Raw genomic sequence first — 19,932 nt, forward strand, 5'->3', positions numbered from 1 at the left:
TTCATTACAGTGAAGCATGCTGCTAGGAATACTGGGAAAGGTTAAAAACAGCAGTCTTGAGGCAAGCTGCTGATTGTTCATATTTGTGCAGAAAAAATATGGTTCCTTATTTACTAGATGCTTGCTCTGTGTTCATCCTAGTAAAAGATCCTCCTGCAGGCCTTAATACTGCTGCTATTTTACCTCCCCTAATGAATATTCAAAAGCTGCAGTCATTGAGGACTCAGGTGGCAAAAATAGTAAGATGATTGAAGCAAGCCTTGACATAAAAGCCTAAAAGTACCTTTCCAACTACATGGAAATAATGCCGATTTCCCTTTCTGACCACGTAAATGAACAGTGCCAGAAAATCTCCCATGAATTAAATGCCTGTTTCACACACCAGTGTGATTGCATCTTTCTCTCTGTATGATGTGTTGTAATAAGTATGTTTAAAAAAAAAAAGGGAAAAAATACAACAGGGCTTTCTGTAATCCCTCTGTCACAAAATGTATTGGAATTGAAAAATTGGTATAAAGGACACACTGTTAAGATACGGCAATGCATGCATTGTTTTCTACATAATGCAGTCAGAGTCTCCATGGTAAAAAGAAATTTTTATTTTATTTTTTTTTTTGTCACCATCAGCAGTTAACCTAAAGTAGGAGCTGCTCCATTTCATTATAGGTTAAATGGCTTACTATACAAAACTAGCTGAGAGACGTACAGCGCTAACGCTGCATTTTTTTAGTAGGTTTTAAAAACGTGCTTGAAGATCAGTGAAGAAAAAACAGTGCAGCATATGTTATTGTTCTGGAATTTTTTTAATAGAAAGCGCTCCTTTTCAGCATTCCCCCTTCAGTGGAGTCACTTAGACACTTCCAGCTGGTGGCAGGGGATACAGCCATAATACAGCTTTCTCTGTCCCAGCTGTCTTTTTCATTACGTTAAATGCATTACGATGGCTGCACCGCCTCACAAAGGCTCAGGTGCAGAAAGGTATAGGAAGAAATCTGCAACTATGTGTTTTTGTAGTGACTGCAAGCTTCTGCGAGATCTCTGAATCCTGAATGTGTTCCTGGCTCTGGTCACAGATCTCCTTCCAATCACTGGAACATTTGCTGTAAGGGCTGGCTAAAGGTGCCCGAGGAAATCACCTTTTACAAGGGAGCATTGTTGTAAAGGATTTTTAATGCACTATGGCTCACGCAGCATCACAGTTAAAGAAAAACAGGGATTTAGAAATAAATGCTGAGGAAGAAACTGAGAAAAAAAGAAAACACAGGAAAAGATCCCGGGATCGGAAGAAAAAGGTATCTAGTTCTGTGCCAAATTCTGAACAGGGATTCTTTTGTTTTAATTTTCTTACCTTGCAATTGAAGTATTAAAAGCTTGTTCTTGCCTGTAACTTGGTAGCTGTCGGAGTAATTTGTTAACATTGTAAAATATCATTTGTAACCACGGCTGTGGGGTTTGCAAAGCAATTGAATGTTTAATTGGATATTAGTTGATTGCAGTGATGATGCAGAAGGTGTGCATTCATTTCCCACTTATGTTACTGTGATATGCAAACTGTCTGTGAGTTGAAAATAGTTTGTAACCATCATGTGGGGTTTAATGCTGAGCTTTCTCATGGGTTTAATAGCAAAGCATAGCATAATAGTTTAGTCTTACATGCAGGTTACTTAAAAGGGATGTGTGTAGAGGCAGATTTTTTTTTTTTCTTTGTGTTGGGACTGTGTCACATGTTTGGCTTCTGAAACATCCATTTTTGGGATAATGTTACAGAAATAAGGTGTTGCAGTGTTTCTCTCCTTTTCTTAACGGTGAGCTGTTTAACAGAATTGAGCTGTAACAGTCTGTTACTAGCAACTTTCTTTTGTTAGGAAAATACGTGGCTGAGATTACAGAGCCTGGTTTTTCTCTGCTGTAGATTTGTCTTAGCTGCAGAAAACCCTTCAGCAAACTAGGATCTGAAAAATTCAGTAGGCACTGCATTGCTCATTGTTCAGGTCAGGAGCCTCTGTGTGATTCCAGGCTTACTGTTTCTCTCTAAGGTATAAAGCAAAATAGTTATGGTTTGTGGCATAATGACAGATAAAGAGGCCAGCTACTTTGGCAGCTGTGAGGATGTGTCCTTATAAATGACACCTTGTACTCTGCTCCATAGAAATAAGGCCCTGCCACAATTTCTTGTCTTTGGCTGTATTTCATGATAATTTTTTCAAGAACATATCAAGGAGCCAGTTGCCTTTAGAGAAACCTGGGCATGTAGTATTTCTGTGTGCCTTTGTGAAATCCCCCTGAGGGGGGGACTGGGTAATCTTCATATGCTCAGAGAAGCGGTGCATGTGCTTCCTAAATGGCATGTAGATTTCCTCTAACATATGTGCATCTTTTGCTTGGGCGAGAGTCAGCATTTCCCTGCCCTTTTCTCTTTCTCCTCTGCCCTGGCAGTACTATAGCTAATGAGAAGCACTGAGAAACCCACTGCCTCCTGTTCTAGCGAGCACGTTAGGAGACTCTTAACGTGCTGCAGTACATTTGCTGCAGCCAGCTACACTGGAGGCATTTTTTCTGTGTCAGTGTGTAGGTCTTTTGAATCATCTTCCAGCATAAAGGACAGCATGAAGATAAGTTTCTGTCTTTGAGGTGAATTTTGAGGTGCTGCTGTTTGAAAGCAGCCTGAAGTAGTAATATTTTTCTTGGCTGCTGTTTGGGTTATGTGCAGGTTTGTAATGTTGCTGTCAGGGTGGGTTTCCCCCCAGCTGAAAAAGACCATGGCAGTAAGGAATTAATTGTAGGAGCTGTCCCCTCAGCCCAAGTTTACCTATGGCTTGTGAGCTAAAATGTATAGTCTCTCAGCTGAATCTACTCATGCTGCAGGAAGCCCACGTTGTTCTGGATGTGCTCAAGTTTAACAATAGCATGCCCAACCAGATCCATGCACTGTCTTTGTGTAAGGGAGCTTCCTCACAGCTCAGAATTAGAACAATATAGAAGGGATGTGGCAGTGAGAGGCTCTCGATTCAGTGAGGTGAGACAATTGCTTTGTGGACAAAAATGCTTTATTGTTTATACAACACTGCTGTAGCGAGGAAATCTCTCAGCAACCAGAGTGGCACATGGATAAATATCTGCCTATTAACCTCAAATATATGGATTTCTCTCAGTGTTTTATTTCTGCATCTTAAGAATGAGATAAAATAGAGAGCTTTTGCTCCACCAAATGCTTTTTTTTTTTGTTCTCCCCCCACTTTAGAATTTGGTAGCTTATTCCAGTTTCTTTCTGAGTTTCCTTAGGACTCTGCAGATTCAGGACAGGTAGAGGCCCTGTCTAGCAGGAGAATGGAACAAAACCCAGCAATTGCTTCACTTACCTCTCATACATTCTCATATCAAAGACATGGTTTTGTTACCCAGTACATAGGGCGTAGGAAGTCCAATAATTTGGTTTGCCATTTTGTGCTTTCCTGACTATTTAAAACATTTTCCCCCCAAATTTTCCACTATGAGTAGTGAGTCACTTCTTGTTCCTCTGCACCACCCACAAGCAGGCAGTACTCGGGGATTTTTTTGTTGATCACATGATACTGCACAAAGCTTACCCTTTGCTTAAGCAGCATGCAGAAATATCCTTTAGAGTCTTCCAATCACTTTGGAACAACAAAGAATGCTAATGCTTCTGGATAATTTATACAGTAAAGAGCCCAAGGCAACCAATGGTTAGAAAGTAAGGCTGGTGGGATCAGCCAGTGTCTCAGTCTTGTGTGATACTAGCAACAGTCATGCTGATTTATGTTCCTGTTTAGTTGGAGGATGGCAGTCTGAGGGGAATATTTCACTGCTTTTGACTGGTTAAGCAATTTGCAGTGCAGTAACATTCCTGTGAAGGCTTGCTTCAAGACTTGTATGAGAGAAATGACCTTTTTAAAAAGACACACAGAACACAACCTGTGTTTTGTCCCATCCCATTTGATTTCAAGGTGAAGTATTTTCAAATTGTCTCTCTCAGCTCTGTGGAGAGGCTGTGCTTCTGTGCCCTGTGGCCCCACCACACTCCTGTTTGCTGGCATTCAGGACATTCCAGGCCTTTGCTGAAGGTTCAGAGCTTACCTGGCTTAACTCAGGCAAGAGAAAGGGATAGGGCCAGCAAGTGAAAGATCTGCATTATACAGGTTTCCCATTTATTCTGTTCAAGTTTATATTACAGCTTCATACAGCTCTGCCTCTGGATGGTTGTGCAGTGTCCTAGACTGAAAATAGTTTGAGTACATCCAAGGGCAGACCTGAGCCTTTAATGGTATCACAGAACAAGCCAAACCTCTCTTAAAAATAAGTAATTGATAGGATAGCTTGCTTGATACTAGCCAGTGCAGCTCTGTCATGTGTAGTTTTGTTTGTGAAAACTAGAAATTGTTTGTCCTATAATAATGTCTGGACAGAAATTGGTTGCTTAGTCAGTGCCTTTTCTAAAATAAAGGTGAAACCTCTGAAGGGTTTTCTGTGTGCTCTGTTCAGTACATATCACAAGAGAAGGACAGGTCTTGGCACACAGTCAATGATTTATGTTTTACACAATATTTAGTAGGACTGAAGTGATTTCCATTTATGTGTAGTGCTCAGGAGCTCTTGTGTTCTTTGGGAACACAGAATGATTTGATCATAATGCAAAGCCTGGCTGCTGCTGTCCCTGAGATGTTAAAGGCTGTTGCTGTCACAGCCTCTGCCGCTGCAAACTTGTGGCCATCAGGGAAAGTAATCCATGTCAATGTCACAAATCCTGCTCATTTCCTCATAAGGCTCATGATGTTTGAAGGTTTTAGTAAACTCTCAGGTTTACTAAAGATTGCCTTGCAGTTTCCTATTGGAAATAAATGGAAATGCTGTGTCAGGAATGATCAGCCTGTAGGTGTTGCAGCTGCTTTGAGGAGCTTGTGCATCTTCTGGGCTGGGCTCTGCTGCCAGCTCCAAGGGCCTGTGAGAGATGTCTTGGGCTTTCCTTTCCTCCCAGCACTCCCAGGGCTCTCAAATGTTTTACAGACCTCAGCCGTGTGAAGGTTTTAGTGCAAATGGCAATTTTCATATGCAAACAAGTCTACCAGTTACCAGGAAAAGCTCTAAACTCAGATAATAACTAAAAATCCCCATTCTTTTTTATTTCATCTATTTTCATTATTTTTAAACAAATCTTGATCAGAGATCTGTTTCTTGGCTTCTGGACAGTTGGGCTTGAATGTTGTAGAATCTAGATATGTTGAGTACAAGTGATTGTTCTTTCTGTCATTTGTGTTAAAGCACAAACAAGGCAGATGTTGCTCTAACATCTGGGAACATGACCTATGGTAAGGAAAGAGATTGTGTCTGAAAGAAAATTTGATAAGTCTGTGATCTTTTCTAAGTGTGAGAAAAATTTCAGTTATGTCCTTGATTTTGGACATGATGCTCTGTCAGAGGCAAATCAAATTAAATAGAAAGTTATTTCTGATAGATTTTATGGGGCACTGGTGGATGGGATATCTGCTAACAATGCTGAATTCTTACCAGCATGGAGCTTGGTGGTGAAAGAGTGTTTCTATTCAGCTGGAAAAACAATTCCTTCTTTGAAGATGACCCCAAAAGGATGAAACTATTCCATTGTATTGTGTGGGGAGCACTACAGCATCATTTGAAGTGGGCACTGCTCAGCATTACTTCGTTGTTTATAAACCCACAACAAAATTTTGCGCTGTTACATTTTTATTTAGTGGGGTTTAGAACATTTACCTTTTCTTTTTCACCTTCCTGATGCCTCGGGGTTGTGCTGTCACAAGGCATGGCCATTAGTCACTGTGCAAGTGTCAGTTTGGGTTAAAACCTGTGTTGTGCCAAATGCTCCCAGCTTGTGGTGGGAGGGGATGGGCAAGAGGAGGGAGGACCAACTATGGGCAGCAGCCTCACATTAAAGGGAGGTGGCTCCACAACTGGATTTACAGCTGGACTCTCAGGCAGTGTAAATCAATACTGCTACTACTGCCTGCTTGGTGTTAACACAGAGTCTTTTATCCTTCGGGGTTTTCCACCCAGGCTGGGTTGGTTTTTTGGTGGGCTTTGTGTTTTGTTTTTTGTTTTGTTTTTAATTGAAAGTTGAGGGAAGGGGAAAATGGGATGCTGTTGAAAGCAAAAGTAAGTTCAAAGATGGTTAGTGAACAGTGATTTCAGAAGGAAAAAAAGTCTTGTATGATTATGAGTGTATGAATATTCAACCCTGTGCCAAAAGTCCAAACTCTGCTAATTTCAAGCTCTTAACTTGCCTGAATGGATGGCTTCAGGATAAATGATGCATACTTTGATGCTATTCCCTTTGGGCATTCACTAAATATTTGTTACTGTGAGCCAAAATACTTGTCAACTAGTGGAACTGACTGGGCACCTGCTAAAATGGAGTGTTAGACTCATTCAGATCTAGTTTGACTGGACCAGGGAGCTGGGGGGAGGAGGTGGGTTGAGAACTATGCTGTTGGTGGATGTGATGGAACATACGTGGACAGAGGAGAGAAATAGAGAAGAAAATAAATTGTGAGTTGTAAATTGTATTAAAAAGAAAAATTGCTTCTCAGACAAAGCCTGATGTATTCTCACAGTGATTTGCCTGAAGTTCAGACAATAAAAGGCTGGATTTGCTGCTGTTCAGAAGTTTGTGCAGGCCACTGTTAGAGTCATATCAGGGAGTAGTGGCTGAGGAGTGGGACTAGCACAGATCTGCCTTGTGAGGGCAGAGCATGGGGTTTCCAGGCTTTGATGGGCCCCAGTGCTCCTGTCCAGCTGGAAACCCTGGAGGCCTTTCAGCGCTCTGGAGAATGATCCCTTCCTGTCAGACTGGGACGTGCTGGGGTCACCCATCACCTCAGGTGATGAGCTCAACAAAGGTGGCACAGCTGCCCCATGCTGTTCCTCACTCCAGTTACCTAACCCAGGCTATACCCCTGTGTTTTAAAGCCAAAACTCTAGGTGTCTTCAGAGGAAAACTCAGTGTGTGTGGGGCAAGTTAAAGGAATGCCCTCATTTTCAAGTACTGAGTATTCTCCAGCCTTGCAGCTTTAGCTTTGGGCATGGTATCTCTGGTGGGTTTTTGGGTTCATATAACACTTAAAAAAAAGAATCTTCTTCTTGTGTCTGTTGCCTGGTGTTGTATTTTTTTGGAGTTCTGCTTGGTTAGCCAGTGCTCTACAGGGTGGATAATTACTGACCACCACAGAAGAGATCAGCTTCTCCTTTTATTTATTACAGAGATCACTGTGTGGTAACTAGGAAGAGAAATTCAGCATGATATTTCTTTAGTATTTATTCAAGGAAGACTAATGTAGAAAGGAGAATTAGATTGAAATAAGAAGATTGTCTTGTTAATTGAAAAGAAAATTCACTCTGGGAGGTATTTTATTTTTTTATAAATCATAATTTTGTCAAGAAGCTGAAAGCTCTGACAATTTAGTAATATGAATTTGTCACATAAAAGATTTATTGCACTGAGATTTACACAAGAAGTTGCCTTTGTATTGTGTACCAGAACTAAAACTTTGTTTTGGTTTTTTAGTTGCAGAAAGACACAGGACATGATCTACTTCATAGCTGCCTTCAGCTGAAAACTTTAGACAACTTCATATGATTTTGTTTTAAAAACCTGAAGTATGTATTTTACCCAACATTTTGTTTGTTCAGCAGTGTTCTATTCACAGTTTTGGATTTCACCTTATTGGGCAGCCAAATGCTGTGCTATCACAGTTTATTTGTCAATTTTAAATCTCAGTTTGAGAAGTCATTTCAGCATATTTTATTTTTTCATTGAAAAATAATTTAGAGAGAAAAGCACAAGATAGAAGGGTTTGCTTATGTTTCTGTTACCCTAGTCCATATTTATCCAGTTGAAATCCATGGGGTTTTATGGAAGAAGTTGCATCTTGGTAAAAGTGGGGTACCCATGTCCTGTGATAGCACACTGATGAGTGCAAGCAGGAAATGAAGGTCTGTACCTTAACAGGAATCCACAGCCCCATCCTGGCAGGGTACCTGGACACAAGATCTCAATTAATTCATGGGTGCTGTGTGACATTTCACAGAGCCTGCTGCAACTGCCTCAACAGCATCTCCACCAGTGCCATTAAGCCTGATGTCTCTGCTCACCCCAGCTCTACCAGGAGCCAGGCAGGCTCCCAGCTGTGCCTGGTGCTTCACCTGTTAAATTCATAGCTTAAAATACAAAGAAAACCCCCTCTGTGACCTTGTCACTTGCTTCCCTAGTGAAGAAGGAGACACCAGCTCTAGTGGAAGATGTCCCTGCCCAAGTCAGGGAGGCTAAAACTGGGTGATATTTATTATATTTCCAACCCAAGCCATTCTATGATTCTGTTAATCACATTCATGTATTCCACACTCATTTGTAATACCCCTATAAGTACAAATGCACAGATGAGATAAAGGTGTAATATGTCAATTGTTTGTATTTTTGAAAGCAGTGAAGTATATATGGTTTTTCTGTGAAATCCTGTCAGCTCAGCTCTGAGCTACAGGCCTGTCCTTAACCCTCCAAGCTGCTGCCTCTTGAACTAAGATGCTCTTAAGTACCCAGGCTCTGCTGGAGAAAGAGAGGAGAGTCAGAGAAAGGTAGTAGAATTGTGAGTGCCAGGAAAGGATTTCCTGGAGCTGCTGAAGAGGCAGTTCTTGCATTATCGTGTTTTCAAAGCAGATCCTTGAACTCTGGTGGACTGTGGGCAGCTGGTAACTGACACAAATCCAAGGACTTGCACATTTGGTGAGGAGAAACCACAGGGTGTAACAAAACCACCCCTGCACTAATGATGATGTGGCCTGTCAAGCTGGGATGGTGCTCTGGTACACAGCTGCTTGTGTGGCATCCTTGTGCCCTCCTCAGCCTGAGCACCAATCCTGCTGCCCTCTACAAGAGCAGGATTTATGCACAGCAAAACACTTTTAATGCACATATGACATGGGTTTGTGTGTGCAGGGGGGGAGATGGGGGTCAGGGCCTTTCTTGGGACTCCCCAGCTGTGTGTTTTGCACCAGTGCATCCAGAGCCCTGAGCTGGGCATCTCCAGGGTGTCCCTGCTTCCCACAGGAAGCCTCCTGCTGTGTTAGGGACCACTGACCCTGGGAGAGGTGGCGTGGTGCTGCAAGGGGTTTCATTCCAGAGGAAGTGTGTTCCCTTTCCCATGGCTCCAGGAAAGCCTGGCTCAGCCCAGTGCCAGAGCTGTTGGCCAGGCTGGGTCCTTAGGGAGAAGCTGTCCACAAAGTTGTTAACAGTGTTTTCAGAAGTGCTGTGGCTGTGTGTTGTTGCCCTGAATTTTTTAAGCCTTCTGATTTTTACATTCTTTATGTGAATAACTTATTGTTTTGCATTCTTTTATGGAGGAAGAGAAATTTGATGGACTGTTGGTTTGTCCAGTGTCATTGGAGAGGTGGCACTGTCATTCTCCAATTCACTGTCACTTTTGGAAATCTATAAATATTGGAGTCAGAAATTAAAAGTACCTTTTTTTACCATGAGAAGAGCAGCGTGTCCACGTTGTGTTATTTCATGTCCTATAGGGACAGTGTGTGAATATTTTTTCTTCATTTCTGTAATTTACAGTGATTCTGTTCTATTGCTGACATTGATTGCAAAAGGAATTATAAATCCTGTTTTTAATGAATGGAAAATTTGAAATGAACGAGTTGTTAAAATGAAAAATTTAATGGTCTTTTTAAACTTCTCTTTTCCTTTAAAATTCTTCAAATTAAAGTATCACCAGTGGTTTCTGCATCACATTCATAGTTCACAAAGCTCAGAACAATTCACAAGCCAGTGTAGTTGCTGATATCTAATCTTTGAGTTAGAGCAGCCTTGTTTGCATATTCTAAAGAGCTTTCCTTAAATGCGGTATAGTATATAGAAACTATCTGACACTGTCCTGCATGTACCCTCTAACAAATGCTACTTTTACCTGCCCTGTTTCTCGTTGTTAGAAGACAGAGTTATTGGAACTCACTTTCTGTTCCACACATGGGTTCATTTTCTGGTGAATTGTAAATATCAGGATGCAGAATAACTCCATCATTGACTTCCTTTAGTTAAACAAGATTTTCACAGTTAGCTGGGCTGTTGTCCTTCCCTGTGTTCTCTCCAGATGGGTGAACTTGAGGATGTGCTCCCTGCGAACTTGTAGAAAAGCAGAGTTGTGCAATATCCATTGGATAGCTGATCCTTCTGCTCCCCAACATGAATTTATGGAGCATTTTACTGACAAAAGGCAAAGGTGGAACTGAGGCACTGACTGTAGTTAGGTACAGTCACCTTTCCAGTGTTGAATCAGAGTGTCTTATACACAGGCATTTACAATACAGGCACTCAGAGCTTTAGATGAAATTCCTTCATAGGTTGAATAATTTTATTTCCTCCCACACAGCTTTTTTTCTTTCTCCCATAACTGCATTATCACTCTTTCTGGACCCCACTGGGGTATCTCTGAAATTGCAATCATTTCCCTTCCATTAGTCACTGGCTGAATGGTGAGCATTTGCAACCACCCCAAGAGCTGAATGTACCATTGGCCTGTGAGGAAAGAGTGATGTCTGGGTGCTCTCAGTGACCTGTTCTCCTGCTCCCTTTGGATTTGTATGAATCTGGCAATCACCTCTGGTGCTGAGGCCAGTGTTTTCATGCTCAGACTGTAGGAAGAATGAATGCAGACATTTTTCACAGACAGACTGCTGGCTAGTCCCTGAAGTGCAGGTGGACGAGCCATGCCCAAGGGAATAGATCTCCCCAGAGGAGAGAGATGTGCACCAAGCACCTCGTGGTGCAGCAAGTCAGGAAAGAGGCTCAGTCTGTGAGTGAGTAAATGCAGCATTTTCCTGAAGTGCTGAGGAGGCCTCTCTCAAAACAGGCTTTTTTTTTGGCCAGGCAGTAGCAGACAGTATGTTCTGGAGCGTAGCTATGGATGGCTTCTACAAAACAAAACTCTGAAAAGTTAAAACATTGCATAGTGAAATATTTCTAAGAAGTGGGTGGCAAAGGTTTCCTCTATTACATTTTTACCATCTAAGCAGAAAAAACATCTTCAAGGAGAATTGGTGAACACACTGGATACCTGCAGTCCTAGTTTTTCGTGCCACTTGATTTAATATGAAACCACCACCACTTTGAAGCTGTTAAACATCAAAATTCTGATAACTAAAGACTGCTGTTTTTCTACCAGCCTGAAAAGATTAAAAAGATGTTGAGAGGAAAACATGTCTCATGACAGTGGGTGCACAATCAAAGTTTCTAAGTAGGGCAGCCTGAGGAGCAGCCAACGCTTTTTAACAGTTATGGGAAAGTGTATGTTTTTTGATGTTCCTATCTGATATCTTTCTACCTTTTTTTTGTACTATCAAACTGTCTGTTTATGCTCAAAGAAGGCTTAATAAATGTTTTGCACACTCAGCACACACTGCCCACATAAAAAAGGAAAAGTATGCCAATTTCCAAGTCATCCAAGCAACAAAGAAAGAATAGGGGGTTCACCACTGACTTTGCTAGTTTCATAAACAGTTTATTTAATTGCTGGGGTTTTTGTCCATAAAATATCTCCATGTTTTTGTTCTTGTGTGTTTTAAGGATCTCTTTTCAAATGTCAAGCACTGGCTGTTTTTCTGTTCTTGATCTAGAATGTATTTTGTATGTCTTGCATAAGGTTCATGGCCACAAAATACAAAACCCTGTGCAGAGTTTAGGGTTTTTAATGACCTTTGGGCTGGTGAGTGCTGTCCTGGTGTGTGACCTATTGGCTGTGTCCACAGCTATCAGGAACCTTTTTGCTGATGTCTTACCACAATTCTAGAGGAGAAATAAATTTTTTAAAGAATTTTGTGCTTTCTGAAAAGCTTTTGGTGGAGAGGAACCATGCATGATAACAGTTCTAATTATGATTCCTGGTATTCAGTATAAATTTACTGGTTTTTAGATTAATTTTTTTAATATTATACCAAACCTTTAATTAAAGGCTGTTTTAGAAGGACTGATCATGTTAGGTAAATTGCAGATAGAAACCCATATTTTTTACAAAGATTTTGTAAAGCTCTTTAGAATTTTTTGTGTCCCACCCAAAATACAGTGAAGTTATCCAAATCCTGGCTTTAGAAGTGCATAAGTTTAATCTAAAACAGCCAAATATAGTGTATTTTATAATGTTGTATGTGTTTTCTTGCTGGCCTATGTGCATGTTATCCTTGAAGCTAAACTCACTGAATTGTGGTCAAGTCAGAGGTCCAATTAGCAGAACCATTGAACATGTGCAATAAATTCAGCTTGAAAGGCCACATGCACAATCTGCCTTGGGTTGGAAAGCCAAGAGATGCTGTGACCAAACAAGATCCGCAGGGAAAGCTGTTCGGAATTGTAGCCCTTTGTTTCCAGCAGCAAAGTTGCCCCTTTCTCCTTGTTTACTACCAAATGCAAATGAGCAAACAGGGCTGGTGCACTTTTAAAGCTAGTCAGTTTGAGGCAAGATGAGAAGAAAGGATTAGAAAGAGTCTTGATGTTGAAATGGGAGCAGCGTTTGGGTGGGAGCAGCAATGGCAGAGAGGGAAGGAATGACTGAGGCAGCTGACCCAGAAGTTTGGGTTTGTTTTGGCTGCAACGAGGTGCTGGAAGATGAACTCCTCGTTCTGAGGAGCTCCTTATTAACTCGAAATGTTTTCCCAATGCCAAGTCAGTAGGTGAAACCTGGGAGAGAAGGAAGCAGAACGGGAAGGACAAAGTCAGCAAAAATTCATCCTCTGCTGGGGCCTGGGCCCCCAGCCCTGCTGAGTTCAGGGAGGGCTGCAGCTCCTCTCAGGACAGAGCCAGCAGGCTCTCTGGGCAGCAGGGGCAGTCCTTGGCTGGCAGGATGGCCAGGGGGACATCTCTCTTCCATGAGAGCATCCTCTGCACTGCACGTGAGCAGGCAGGGAGCTGCCTGCAGGGCTGCTGCTCTCGGTGCCTGGCTGCAGGGGGACTGCAGTGGTGCTTGTGAGCCCCCCCTGCCCAGGCAGAGCTGCTGGGGGAGGGAGTCAGGCCTCAGGGTGGGCAAAATGACAAAAACCCTCTAGGTGTGTGTAGCAGGGTGAGAAATTTAATTGTTTGGAGGACATCCAAGCAATTGCATCTGATTAAGTCCTTGAAAAGATAATATCTGTTACCTGGTTGCATGAATTTATACAGGGGTATAGAATATAGTGCTTTGTCGAGGTCCACATGCAAAGAGTTAACCACAAATTAATCAGGGCTTGTCAGATTTAAGATATTTCTGGTACAGTGTTGAACAATTAATGTACGCCCACAAAATAACAATTGTTCCCTAAAATTGTAGTCTGCTAACCAAAATATATTCTTTTTAATTCTTAAAGTTTAGTGGTGAAAATGAAATTCAGCTTAATGTCTTTCTGTGTGTTTCTTTTTCATTTGCAGTAAAATTTTCTCACATTTTCCTGACAAGTCAAAAATCTGTGTCCTAGTTTTTGCAAGACATGCTCTCTGTGCCTGCCTGCCTGTTTCCTAGAAAATAGTTGTCCAAATGAATTGTCTCAGAAAGGAGCAAAGGTCATGTCCCAAAAAGGAAAGTGAAGTCACAGATTATATTAATATTCAAACTTAACAATGTCTTTAGGAAAGATTGAGGAAATACACAAAAACAAAAAATAAAACTTGAGGGGAGAAGCAGGAGGAGAGTGGGCAAAACTAGCCAGAAAAATCCCTGCCAGAGCTTCTGGAGGCTTCTGACTGGAACTTTACAATACATTGGGTCTTCCTGTTCATTCAGTTTTGTCTGTTTTAGTTATTCAAAATAGCATTTTTAAATAAACACGTGTGCTTAGTAGTGGTAATTGATTTTGTTAATATCAATTATTTTATGCATTTATTGTTCAGATGGCTATTCAGTCCTGTGCCTCGGATAGTTTTGTTAATGCAAACATAAATTGAATATATGAAGCTTTATTAACATGAGGGCTGCCAGGAACTGGTTTTATTTCACAGGTAGCCAGCTATGCAATTCTATAAATGCCATTATCTGTAGTTCTTGTATTTGACAATTACAGATTAGGGCTGTGTAGCTTTATGGAACATTTTCTAGCAGTAAAATTTAGGTGTCACATGTGGTGACCTTATTTTGGGTACATCCTGCTGTTTGGTGAAGAGACATTGGTGGCAGGAGAGGACAAGGTCAGAGGTAACTCAGGGGGGTTGCATTAACCAGCCTGAGGATGACAAGGTGCACGTGTTGTAAATGGCACACACAGAATGTTTAGTAGCAGAGCAATAACAATTATGCAGGATTTTGGACTCTCTTCTGTGATGAGAAAAGGATGAGTTGTTTTTTGGGAGACTCTCGGCAGTTAGGGGAGCAAGGCTGCTCCTTCAGCCTTGCACTGTTCATGTACTGCTGATATGTTAGAGAAAGATTTTCTTCACTTCTGATTATATTAAAAACATCAGGGTTTCACTTTAAAAGATGCTGCAGGTCTCCTCAGTCTGGTTACATTGTACATGGAATTTTCAAAAACCTTAGAGCCGTGAGCCAGGGTATTGTTGCCTTTCCTGAGTGAAGCTGGCAAAGGCAGTGGGAGTGCACATGGGAGTCCACACTGGCAGCACAGCCTGCAAAATGGGGGGAATTCTCATCAGAAAGGAAGGACTTAAATCTTTCCCTCTAGAAAACCTTACATTAGAGCAAGGAAAACTTTGCTTTTAAAACCCTCTAGTTGCTGCAGATACATGTGCTATTGCAGTTAAAATGCATGGGAGAAAATGATGCTGTGTGCTAGGCATAGATTTTGGCTTTTAGAAAACAAGTATTTTGCAACTAGATAGATTGATCAGCTTTATGTGTTCAGTTGATAGCAAAGAAAAGCTTTGGGCAGCTTCTGGTTTTGAAATATTTAGTTTTTACTTCTACTTTCAGTCAGAAAAGCATCTGGTGGAAAGGTGCACTGTTGTTTCTCAGAGCTCAGAAATGACTAAGCAAAGTGCATTCTATCTTTGCTTTTGTTGTCATGGGTCTGGTTAGTCAAAAGTGCCAAATATTCTGGCTCTAATCCTGCCAAGTTCCTAAGCCTGCACTCAAGCCTATTTGTAATTGGGGTGAGTACAGAGGGAGCACTGTGTGCTTAAAGCTGAGACCAGTCTGGGGTGATGTTTGATTACCTTATCAGAAGAGAGTTTTCAGGAGGAAAGGTCTGTCCTGAAATGCTCTGGGTGATCCCAGCTCTGAAGGATGTGTGTGAGCACCCAAGAGCTGGAGTTGGCATCTTTTACCTTGACTAGTAGATGGAAATCTGATCAATTCAAACACTTGCTATTTTAAAGACATTATTTTATTCATAGATGTTTTTTGAAACCCGGTGTTAGCAATATTTGTACACAGGTGGTCAAACGCTGTGAGAAAACCCTGAAAACGAGAATAGTGATAAGCCCATTATATATGGCATGGAAGGCCATCTAGCACTAAGTCACAGTAGAAAATTTTATTCTTATTATTGACTTAATCATGCTTATTAAGCAGTTCATTATATAGATAGTGTTACAGAGGTATTTATCCTATATGTAAAGTGTAAGTATATAAATTCTCATTTGGCTAGTTATTTGTATGCCACAAACAGCTGTAAATTTGGGAGATATTGGCCAATGCCTAGCAGCTAATTCAGGCCAATTTTTTCAGCTAAGAGACTCTTAATTTGAAAAATACAGAGTTTAATAGGCTTAAAGTCACAAATTTAGGCTCAACAAAGCATTTAAGTTGATAACAAGTTGAACACATTCTGAAAAAGTATGAAGAAACAAACACCAAACTAAACAACCCATAAAATGTTGATTAAGTTCTGAAAATGAAAAGTTCCATCAATTGAAAGCTTTGTCTTGGCAGGTTGAACCAAAGGATTTTTTGTTTGTTTGTTAGTTCTTTTGTGTTTTGAAATTTCTTTGCAAGTGTTTTTGGAAGCTGAAAATTTGGATTACAACATGTCATTTAAATTCAGAGAGTGATTGCTGAAATAGTTTCAGTGTAATCTGGTGGGGCTTTTTCACAGATTTTTTTTTTTATTGCTGTGAGCAGAGGGAGCCTTTTCAATCATTCACACTGCACTCTTTGTGACAGCCCTTCAAATACATCATGACCTGATAGCAAAATCAGTCTTGTGAAAAGTATTGAGGATCAACTTACCCTAAGTCTGCAAGTGAAATGAAACCTGAGCTCAAGGTGATTGCATTAAGCATGTGCTGTCATTCTTGTCACATCTGTGTTCTGGAGACTCAAATAAGCAGTAAAATGGTTAAGTATCAGTGATATTTAGAAGAGTGTGTTCTTGGTGACATTGCACAAGTAGAGCTCATCTTGTAAAGCAAATTAATTTTCTAAAGTGTTTTCCCAAATCCAGGGGTGAACGATGAACATCTCCATTATCATTAATACAGGCATTTCACGCTGTGTGCTCTCTAGCCACTGTTCCATTCAGCGCTTGCTAATTACAAGTCACTAAAATCTGGGCTGCCCGCTGAACTGGGGTGAATTATGCATCTGGAGGTTCAAGGTCCTTCACCTTCCCAGCCCCTGAGGGGAAGGCTTTGTACAGAGGTAGATGTCAAGGGGAGGCCAAGGGCTGGAGAGAAACACATCAGTTCTGTAGGCATGTTGATTTACATTTGTGCGTTTCCCTTTTTTCAAGATAATAGACAAATTTTTTTTGTGTTTTGAAACCTTTTAGAAACTGATTGAGGTCAATGGAGTCAAACTTAAGATGGCAAAGAAGACTGTTTAAAATCACGGCTATTATCTATTTTAATTTTCTCTGCTGGAGTGTACCCCAAAACATTCATTATGTGGAGGGTATAATCTCTGAACAAATGACATGGTGGAATTAATGAACAATTAACTGTGATCATACGTTATAAACAGAGCTGATTAGAATCCACGCATGCCTGGGTTTTCGAAAGACTCTTTTTTGACTCTGCTTTGTGTTGCTGAGATAGGACCACACAGCTCTCATTTCTTATTCATTGTGTGAGCATAACATCATTTCCTCTGAGGTAAGGCTACATCTCTTAGTTTTCATGGCAACCAGACAAAGAATTAATCTAATCTTCAACTTACTATGTGTGGGGAGGGTAGGGGAGCGGAAAATAATGTTTTCCTCATATCCATTTGTCTAATATATTTAAGTTATTGACTTCCTCCTATAACCTGGAGACCATTCTGCAATATCCCACATGTGATAAATCAGAATATTACAGAGCTGGAGGAAAGGGAATATCTGTCCCCAGTAGCTGCAGCTGCATAGTGGTGAGTGCAGCATGGAATGCAGTAACTGCACTGTGCAATTTACTGTCTTCATTTAGTCAGACAAGAGTCAGGTGAAGCATACAAACTCCATCTGAATTCACAGTGGGCTCCGTGAATGCTATTTACACTTCTTCCCTCTCACTTTATTTAACTTCCACATGTAAGTGTTTAATAAAAGAATACCATTATAAACTAGGATGCTTTCAAAACCATGATGTCAGATACTGTGATTGTGGCTATTTTCAACCTTAAAGTGAAGGTGCTTCTGGCATTTTAAAATAGGAGCAGGCCCTGGGCTTTCCTAATGTCATTGGGGACAGGCGAGGATTTGTTTCAGGAGCTGCAGTGCAGCACCAGGCAATGACTGGACACACAGCTTGATGATTTTGCATCACACAAAAGCACTGGCTTCCCTCTTATCACCTCAGAGCTCTGATCATCCTGAGAAGTGAGACAAAAGAAGTGGCCCACTGTATACTGACCTTCATTGTATCAGCAGAAACCCTTCATTATTCCATTGCAATACTTGATACCCTCAAGGGCAGTGCATTTGAAACTAGGAAATTTCATTTGCAGGAAGCAGGCATGCAAAATATCTATTACATAAGGAGAGGTGGAGTTTTACATGTGTGCTCTATGTGTATTTGTGCTTCTCAAAATATGTATACTTGAGGGATGCTTAGACAGTAACTTAAAGAGTTCTTTAGTCAGAGACCATTTTATCTGAATAATTTGTTTTCAAATTATAAAAAGTTCTTTCTGAAGTAGGAACATGTCAGTCAGGTACAACACTGTAAGTGTGGGAATGGTTGGTTTGAATTAAACAAAGATATGTTCAAATTGTACTTTTCATATGCCTAAAATGCTTATTGAGTGTTCTGTACCAGTAGCATTCTGTGCTGATAGGGGCTACCTGCCAAATAGTAAATAACTGGTCTGGAGAGCTTTTAGCAAAATCCTCAGAGTTCTGAGGCCATTCATGTTCATGACATTGACTGTTGTACTGCAGGCTTTGGTCTCTCTCTCCTTTGCAAAGGTAAATGTGGGGGGTGTGAAGTGTGTGGGCACTTGGTGCAGGCTCTCAGCAGTTCTGGCCCTGTAGATGAATGCCTTCCACTGAAGACTGGCAGTGAGTGTGAATTGGCCCCTGCACCCTTGGGGGACTGTGCTCCTGTTTGAAGGTCACAGAGCACAGTCCCAGCTGGACATCACAGAGGGAACACTGCAGAAGCCTGGCTGCAGAGAGCTACAGGGGTGCCAGGGGTGCCTGGCTCACTGTGTTCAAGTGGGAGGGAAAAAGTGTAACAGGTTTGAGGTGGAGGTCCAGGGCACAGCAAGAGTATGTGTACAGGAGGTAGCAGGCTTTGTCCTTTTTGGTTCTTTCAGCTTTCCACAGACTGGAGAAGAGCAGCTCCCTGGGCCTGGAATATCCCCTCCCACCTGCTTTCTTTTAGAGCTGCTTGACTGTTGGCTGCCCTGCCTTGAGCAGATTTACAGTTTCTGATAGTGGTTGTCGATGTCAAAAGTTGCCATTAGAAAGGACTTTTTTTACCTTCAGTAGGAGTGACAGTGAGATCTTGTTCTTCCATCTCACAGTATCAGGGAGTCCCAAGGCAGTGAGATTTGAGAGTTTAACACTCGGGCATAGAAGGCTTATCCTAGTTGGTGTCTGGAGTCACAGAAGGGTATGGTTTGGCAGTGATTTGCTTTTAGCTGTAGAGTTCACTACTGTTCTCTTGTTTCTTTGGTGGCTTATGCAGGCATCAGAACTTTCAAGCCCAGTCATCTTTGTTCCACAAACTTGATTGCAATTTTGGCCCCAAAAATAATTGCGGAAGAGAACTGTGAGTTTTCAAAATCTGACCCTAAAAGTCATGTTGCTGTCAAATCTCTGAGCTTTAACATTAAAATATTTTAATTTCTTCTTAAGAAGAAACTGAAGAAGAGCTGGTTGGTGAGGCTTTTGCTGCACATGAATCATGAGTCACAGCATCAGTAACATCCAAGTGTGCATGCTGAGGTACAAGTGGAATGCCTGGGAGGGAGCAAAGGCAGGTGTGATCTGCCTATTCCCTGTCTGGACGGAGTGTGCTGACTAATCAGGAGGTTTGAGCTCCAGAGGAAGCTGCAGGCCCTGTAGGTGTAACCTCTCCCAGCATTACTGACAAGTGCAGCAGGGCTGAAGACACAGGCAGAGAATCTTAGGACTTAATCTTTCATGGAGAACAAAGTGAATGCTACCAGAGACGGACTTTTACCAGTACTTTGCACTTTCCTCCTCCTTTCCTCCATCACTCTGAACATATGTTGGGTACCTTTCTATGTAAGAGTTGGCCATAGGCAGAACAAGTCCTCTAGGAATGGCTTTCCAAGTGCCAGAAAATGCTCTGCTGTGGCAAATGGACAGGTAGACTAATGCTATTACACTTTAATGTTGTTTTAACATAAGCAGAGATTTGAAGAAGGATGGCTTGAGGTTTCTTAACAGTGGTACAAGAAAAGAAACAATCATGAGCAGTGGTTTAAAAATTCACCCCTAGCTCAGGTCATTTTTATTAAAGAAGAGGAGAGTTTAGGCTTAATTTGTTTTTATGTTGTGCCTTATGTGTGTGTTGACCTGTTGGTT

The 19,932-nt window shown here is 41.3% G+C and overlaps 1 protein-coding gene across 13 annotated transcripts in view; it reads left to right on the plus strand.

Annotated features, from left to right (window-relative positions):
• ANK3 (ankyrin 3) overlaps positions 1–19,932 on the plus strand; it is a 338,252-nt gene that overhangs the window by 145,100 nt on the left and 173,220 nt on the right. For 2 of the 13 annotated variants that reach the window (XM_064430029.1, XM_064430030.1), the window contains exon 1: positions 845–1,292. The exons of 2 other annotated variants lie outside the window; for them this stretch is intronic. In XM_064430029.1, coding sequence (XP_064286099.1) covers positions 1,179–1,292 — 114 coding nt within the window. In that variant the 5' untranslated portion in view covers positions 845–1,178. Of the gene's footprint in view, positions 1–798; positions 1,293–19,932 lie in introns of those variants that run through there. 9 more of the 13 variants (XM_064430027.1, XM_064430018.1, XM_064430019.1 and 6 more) reach the window with 9 other exon arrangements.

Source organism: Passer domesticus, chromosome 8 (genome assembly GCF_036417665.1).
Source record: "Passer domesticus isolate bPasDom1 chromosome 8, bPasDom1.hap1, whole genome shotgun sequence".
Lineage (NCBI taxonomy): Eukaryota > Metazoa > Chordata > Aves > Passeriformes > Passeridae > Passer > Passer domesticus.